Here is a 7,560-nt window from a genome sequence, read left to right on the forward strand (position 1 = left end):
TCTGTTGAACAATTCCCACACCAAATGTGTGTGTGAATGGTGGGTGCATTTTAGTGAAAATGTGTGTGTGTGTGTGTGTGTGTGTGTGTGTATGTGTGTATGTGTGTGTGTTTGTGTTGAGGTGTAGAGTGATGTTACTTGACTTACATCCTGCATGACTGAAACATTCTCCTCAGGCCACCGCTAAACACAAAGCCATAAATATCAAAGAAATATTCGAATTATGATGTTCTACTTTACAGTTGGCGAGAAAGAAATGGAGCCTAACAGTGAGCTTATTACAATTATTATTATATATTATATCATATTATAATGAATCGTGAAATGTGAAATGATTAGCAGACTCTTGAAACTCAGTGGCTTCACACAAGAAATTTGATTGCTCTGAGTTAAATGCTACATGTTGTGCAAAAGAAATGCGTTGTGGATTGGCACCAGGAACCATAATGTGAATTAGTGCAAGATACACGGATCTAAACACAGGTCAACAATCAATGATGATTTTCATCTTAGTTTTGCTCTATTCTTATTTATGGACATTTAGCAACTTGATACTGTGAAAAAATGGCTTTGCATCTGCATATCCCCATAGGTGACCTCAAACTGGTGTCCTCCTCCCCTGCTGACATCCATGCCAACCCTGGTGAAGACGTCACTCTGCCCTGTCACCTCTCTCTTGAGACTAGTGTGGTTACCATGGAACTCAAGTGGCTGAAGAGGACAGACTGTATTTATCTGAATAAGAATGGACAAGGGACAGAAGGGAGAGACTACGAGAGCAGAGTGAGCGTCCTTACTGAGGACCTGCAGAAGGGAAATGTGTCTCTGAGACTGAGAGACATCACACACTCAGACAATGGGCTCTTCAGATGCCAGGTCATTCATGGAAACTGTAAACTGGAGGAGACGCTGTTGCAACATGTCGAAAGCATCCAAAGTAAGCAGACTTCTTCATTTTTACACTTCATTTTCATCTTCATTTTTTGTTTTTATTTCCTGGTCACTTTTCCTGTGAGCTCAATGTTTGTTTCTATGTGTATACATATATATGTGTGTTTGTGCGTGTGTACATACATTTGGAAACATTAAATGAAACATCGCTGCAAGTTTTCCCACAGATAGATTTATGAGGCGTTGTTGTGTTGCTTTTTTGTAAAGAGACCTGAACATTGTTATCTGAGATTAGATGTGAGAGTAGGACTGTAAAATGGTGGGGTCATGTTGCTATGCTGTTTTGACAGCCTTTGGCCCTTTCCCCTTGCGCTATACCGCCTGGTGTCCACATGAAGTCGCCATTTCCAATTTTATTACGTCTTCTCGTGAATGACCTTGAAGTCTAGTGTGGTGTGCTTCATTCAGGATTTATCACAGCAAGTGAGCTGTTTGTGAGCTACATGACCAGTAGTGTTGACTCATTCTGATGATGTAGAATCACTAAAGCCGACATAAACAAAAAAATGACTGATGTGATCTTTGAAAAGGACAAGTTTCGTGTGTCTGGCCAATCTGTCACTGAAGTTCCGTGGTAGAGAACTTTTTTTTTTTAATGTAGCAGGAAGAGCCATCTGCTTATCTAACTAGAGTTTTGCTTCACGGTGACTTCTTAAGAACACTGACTGGTTAAATTGATTAATCTCTTGAAGATTTTGCATCATCTTGTGTTGGTTAACACTATAATGACTTGTGTGTATTTTAACTAGTGGTTGGTGGACCACTAATGCCGGATATGCTAAAGTACATACATTATTTTAATGAAATATTCATTTGCCGTGTATGTGAACATACAGGTATATATATTTTCACAAACATGCACAGTTTGGGGAGACTGTTGGATAAGACATATGATGTGTGTTATTTCTGTGTTTCATTTAGATGGAAAAATCCGTCTCATGAGAACTAACAGTGCAAATGTAGGATACAGACCAAACTGTAAGTCCAATGAACAGCACATCAATTCAGTAAAATAATAATCAATGTATTCATTCTGGTCTATAACATTGTGATGTTTACATAGGGGATAAATAGCATTTAGTAATCAAATCATGTACCAGTGACTCTATGAGTCAACCTCTCTAAATATTTTCCATGATAATGGGTGCTGCCTGCACTGGGGGAGTCAGTGGTTTGTACTGCTGCAACAGGAAAATAGATAATTGATTGAGGTTAAACAAACTGAAGATCTCTGGTTTGTGGCATCTACTTTAATTGGATGTGGTCATACATTTGGCCTCATTTTGGGACTAAGATTAGGCATAGTCAGATTTCCATACTCACTCTTCTTATTGATCATTGATTGATTGATTGATTGTTCCCTTTCATACATGTGTCCTATTTGTCTCTCCGTTTGGCTGCAGTCATGGGACACAGGACCGGTGAGACGCCTCCAGTGTGTCGTCCTGTCTCTGATAGGAGACAGGTGCTGCTGAGGAGCAACAACGTTGGAAGGAGGCTGCAGAAGACATCATGGAAAAGAAGGAGGAGTTCAGGCTAACTGTCGGAACAGCAGACTGACTGTGTAGTAGATCAGGGTAGATTAGATTCAGATTTATTGCCATGTCGTTGTGTGGACTAGAAGCGCGACACCAATGAAATGCAACAGAAGGATTTCAAAACAGTGGGCTGAGAAGCATGCAAACAGGAGGGAACTTGCCATGTTGAAAGCGCAGACTGTCGTCGAAAATGCACCTGAAGACGATCGGGAAACTGACGGTTGAAAGAACTTGTGGACCTACAGTATGAACGTATGTTCAAGGTTCAAAACAAGACAAACCTGTCATCGGCATCTTGCTTGAGTCACCTTTGCTCCGTTTCTGTGGATAGTTTCCTTATTAGATGTAGCCATTTGTATATTTTTATATTATATAGATTTACATTTCTTTAAGATGTATTTCCTACAGTTTTCTCTGTGTCTGGTGGATTGTCAGATTCCGTTTCAGATTGTGTAGGTGTTCACAGGTAGAGCAACCTAACTGAGATATGGATATAAATCCCCCCCCAGTTCACCCCACTCACTCTAGTTTGTTCTCTGTCCTAATGTTTGGGGTGTAAGTTCCTTGACTTTGCTGTCTCCGTTTGGGTCTGTCAATTTGTCAATTAGGATTGTGTGGTTCCTTCATTGGATTAAATGTTAAGTAACATTCTCCCCCTGAGAATTATTGTGGACTACCTGTTGTTCATCTCATTTTCTAGTGTCTAGTCTAGGTTGTTATTTGTGTGCTCCTAGTGCAGTCGCATGATGGTTGAACAGTAGCATTTGTCAGTTTCTGTGCAGGCCCTTTGAGCACCGTGAAGCTGGACGCCTCGTGGAGCATACAAAGGTAAAGATGTTATTTTAACTCTGAATCTGTTCTGTGTGTCTGTCTCACCTCTCAGAATGGATGTTCTTGCTCCTTGTTCAGAAATGTGTTGGAACATTTCAGTAACATAAAAACCTGAAGATTCTAGTCTCTTAGAAGAGTTGCTATAGCTATACTACGCCATGCTATACAATAGTAAAAACATGTCCTTACATAGGAATAAGATACATTTAAATTTTACACTAAATTATACACATTTCTCAGCATTATATGTCAATATAACTTAGTGCTCCATATTAGTGTAACAGAAAAGTTCCTTGTAATTTGTAATGTCTTTGTCAAGGTCCAAGTCCAGAGTCTGCATGTGTTCCATTGGACCTTTGTGTCAGCCTTTGGTGCTTTATTTTTATGTATATCTATAGTAGATATTTCAGTAAGAGCCATTTTACACTGTGTGTAGCCATAGCCAATTATGTTTTTATCTTTTCACTTTGTCTTTATTTTACTTTGGACGTTCCGTTTGCTGTTATTTATGCTATATATAAATATATTTATGCTATATATATATATATATATATATATATATATATATATATATAAAAACTTGTCTTGCGTAATGGAAAGGTGAACATTCTATCAGTATGTCTGCTCAGCGGGAACAGAGCTAAACATTTATGATTTCATCCCCTTGTAGTTGTTCTCTTGTACTTGTACTACTAAGCTACAGGAGTTTTCACATCTTCTGTCTTGTAACTGATAGACTCAGTGAAAGTACACTGAAGAATTCAAACATAAAGCATGTGCAAAGAGCTGTATTAGAAGTACCCTGTCCAGATCAAAGTAGCTTAAATACCGAGCTCCTGTGTCTTATTCTTGGTTGCTTTCCCAGCTGAGGCAGATGCTACCACTGTAATCAAGCTAATAATGTGTGCAGTGGACTCTTGTCAGAACACCAAACAAAACCCAACTCAAGGTCTTCCACAGGTGTCTATGAACATGACCAAATGTTGATCAGGTCACAAGTTAAGAAAACCGTTTTTTAGTCCATGTGATGATTCCAAACTGCACAACACACAGTAGACTGTTTCTCAAAGTCCTCTTTCAAGAAACATTTTTGTAAATCCCATCCATGGGTGAATAGGGTTTGGTGTGTAATATATTGTATTACCGAGTAAGTTGAACACAGAGATTTACATTACATTATTTATTGTGGCCAATTCTTTTATTATGCATTTTTTTTACTTAAGTTATACACCCATACACACAATACAAGTCTTCCCATGCACATTGGTCTACATTAATACATCCAATCAATAAATCAACAATGACACATATATATAAGTCTAGTATGTTGTGTTGACATGTGAATGTCTACATACCTCATTAATTCATGGCTATTTATGTAGGCATGTCATGTGCTTTAAGTAGCATTACATAAAACTGACAAAGAGGTGTGCTCTTGCCAGTTTCTCCATTCTAAAAGCTGCTGACTGAAATTTAGTGCAATCTTCTTCACTCATTACCTTAGTGGTTGCACCTGTCACCCTACCTCTCCATCCCATCATATTTCATCCACCCGTTCAATTTGTGTATGTGTTTGTCTATGTGCGCGTGTGCTTAAACGCCCCCCCGCCCACGTATCTCGCCAAACCTTTACAGAAGCGCCACCCGAGAGCATGATGGGTGTTTGAAGAGGAGCCCTTGGCATCGCATCAGAAATTAGCCTGAGAATTCGCCTGGGTTTTCCCAATCTTCTCTCCAATTCTCCCCTCCGCCCACAGATGACATCTGAAAAAAGAAAAGAGAGAGACAGCTTTAGGTGTGTGTATGTGTGCAAGCATTGTCGACCAGGGTGTGAGTGCGTCCAGCGTCTATAATACCTCCACTGAAACACTGGGAGGTGGATATTTCAGAAGATCATAATCATATCATTTAATTGCACACCCTACGCGAAGAGGCGTAGAGACGGCGGGAGGAGCTGGTTTTGGGCAATAAGGAGAGACAGGAACAGAAGCTTTTTTGAAATCGAAGAAAATATGCCAGCATTTTGACACGAAACGCCGCAAGCTACCTCGTAGAGATTACAGGGCATTTTGCTTAATGAAATCAACATGTTTTAAAGATTCATAAGAGTACCAATATTGGCGTTGTCTGGTTGTTTTGTTTATTTACCTTAAGCAAAAAGGGGAAAACGCCGCATTCAACAACAGTTCTTTGTTTTAGTACTGAGATAAGGCAAGACAAAGCGTGAACTGTGGGAGAAATTGGATATCCCTTTGTTAAAAGAACCATCACCATCAACAACAGCAACAAAACGATTTTAAGCTTGAGATTTAATGTGCGTGTTTTTGGACACGCACACTCTATCCGAACCCAGACCCAAAGCAAGTGAGTATTGAAAGACCTGTGGGAATCTCCGTCTTTACATGCAATGTTCCGGTGGTGTAACAGTTCAAATAACATCAGCTGTTTTTGGAACTGTTTTGTATCCTCACTTGAGTGTGACAAGTAAAATCCCCAGTATCCAAGCTATTGGATTTAGTTTGTGAACATTCAACAAGTATTGTTTTGGCCATAGTGCGATATTTCCATACTGTGGGTGTGTTCTATGATAAATTATGGTGATATATCTCACCCCATGCCAACCTCATAATCAGGTGAGCACGATATCCTATTTTTAGTCATAAACATTGAAATAGGCGTGAAACGTCTCGCTGTATTACTACGAGACACATTTTTAGAGTGACGTTTTTTCCCCTCGAACCGTTACAATGTTTCATTCATTTGCCTTCTGAATGTACGGCGTGTAACACGGGTGGATCCGTGGCGAGGACACCATGTTGAACGGGTACCCATCTTTACGGGGGGATAAGTAAGACGATGGGAGAAGGGAGGGGGAAAGGGAGGCAGGGAGACGATGGAGGAGAAATGGATTCTGGGGAACTGGGTTTGGAAGGCTGAAATAAAATGAACCTCCTCGTCCACGGAGGAGGAGGATGAAAATGGTGAGCTCAATGTAGACGCAGGGTTAAGTGTGTGGTTGGGGTAATGGCTTTCGCGCTGAAGGCACAAGCTGAGGGCCCTGCAGAAGAGGACTGTGAGGTGTTGTGGCTTATGTAAGGGGTCAGCAAAGGCGTGTGAATAATTTAAGAGTTGCACTCCGTGGCCGGAGACACTCTATGAATATTACAAAGTCCCCGTCTGCTCTCTTTCGTCAAAATTTACCGTGTGCCCCAATTTCCCCATTGAGCAGACCACAAATAGCTTCCTACACCACATCCTGTGAAAATCATTAATATATAAAACAGTAGAGGCATTTCAACTCCCTCATTTCATTCAGTTCACTGTAGTGTAATTTCTGCCCTCTTTGTAGAGATGCTTATATTTAGCTTGTCACTGCTCAACTGTGCTGTCACAATTCTTCACACTACAGGTCTTAAAGTACACAATCACTAGCATAGCAATATTTTAACCAAAACATTCATGGTCCATATTTGGCAGATAAATGGTCCTGAACCAATTTTCACCCTGGCTCACTCTCAGGAGAAATCTATGTCCACAAAGCACTGAACACAGTACACATTTCCTATGAGAGCTTAAGGACTGCAATGGAGGCTTAATCTCTTGCTCAGCAATTAGCTCAGGATCATTTGAACATTTTGAATTACAATGCTGGTTGTCCCCTGATAAAAAAAAGCCTTCCACACATTAATGAGACTGAAAAGAGAGTGAACACCCCTGTGAGGTTGGTGCTGGCCCTCATCTGTCCTAGTTTATTTAGGCTTGATCCCCTAATAGGCTATATCCTGGGCACTGTTCTCTCTGTCCACACTGTCCTCTCTGTCCCCTTTTCCTCACATTTACATCTATCATAATATACCCAGTTAACAAGGACTTAAGTATTCTTTTACACTGATGGTATTTTTGACCCATTTTCAAGAACACTGCTTTGTCTGGTTAAATTGAGTGGTCCGATATGGGAACTGGTTTGGGAAGTTTGACAATAAGTTTGTTCAATCATTTTGACTTCTGTCTCTTGTTACAACAGAGGTCTCATGTTACTGGGGCTGCTGTGCACAATTGTTCTGAGGAGTGTGTGTGTGAATGCGTGTGTGTGTGTGTGTGTGTGTGTGTGTGTGTGTGTGTGTATGCGTGTGCGTGTGTATGCGTGTGTGTGTGTGTATGCGTGTGTGTGTGTGTGCGTGTGTGTGTGTGTGTGCGTGTGTGTGTGTGTGTGTGTGTGTGTGTGTGTGTGCGAGTGTGT

The 7,560-nt window shown here is 40.6% G+C and overlaps 1 protein-coding gene across 1 annotated transcript; it reads left to right on the top strand.

Moving 5' to 3' along the window:
• The first annotated feature begins 564 nt into the window (after window positions 1-564).
• Window positions 565-2,945, top strand: LOC116218786 (butyrophilin subfamily 3 member A1). The gene is made up of 3 exons (XM_031561546.2): window positions 565-937; window positions 1,873-1,929; window positions 2,355-2,945. The coding sequence occupies exons 1-3, from the start codon at window positions 565-567 to the stop codon at window positions 2,489-2,491; spliced, it is 567 nt and encodes a 188-aa protein (XP_031417406.1). The 3' UTR covers window positions 2,492-2,945.
• The last annotated feature ends 4,615 nt before the right edge of the window (window positions 2,946-7,560 follow it).

This window comes from Clupea harengus, chromosome 23 (assembly GCF_900700415.2).
Source record: "Clupea harengus chromosome 23, Ch_v2.0.2, whole genome shotgun sequence".
Lineage (NCBI taxonomy): Eukaryota > Metazoa > Chordata > Actinopteri > Clupeiformes > Clupeidae > Clupea > Clupea harengus.

Excerpts from the sequence above, each read along its gene's own strand:
- LOC116218786 (XM_031561546.2), top strand. The coding sequence starts at position 565 with ATGGCTTTGCATCTGCATATCCCCATAGGTGACCTCAAACTGGTGTCC. Across the intron at positions 938-1,872 it reads ACATGTCGAAAGCATCCAAA|ATGGAAAAATCCGTCTCATG; the intron begins GTAAGCAGACTT and ends TGTTTCATTTAG. Across the intron at positions 1,930-2,354 it reads TGTAGGATACAGACCAAACT|TCATGGGACACAGGACCGGT; the intron begins GTAAGTCCAATG and ends GTTTGGCTGCAG.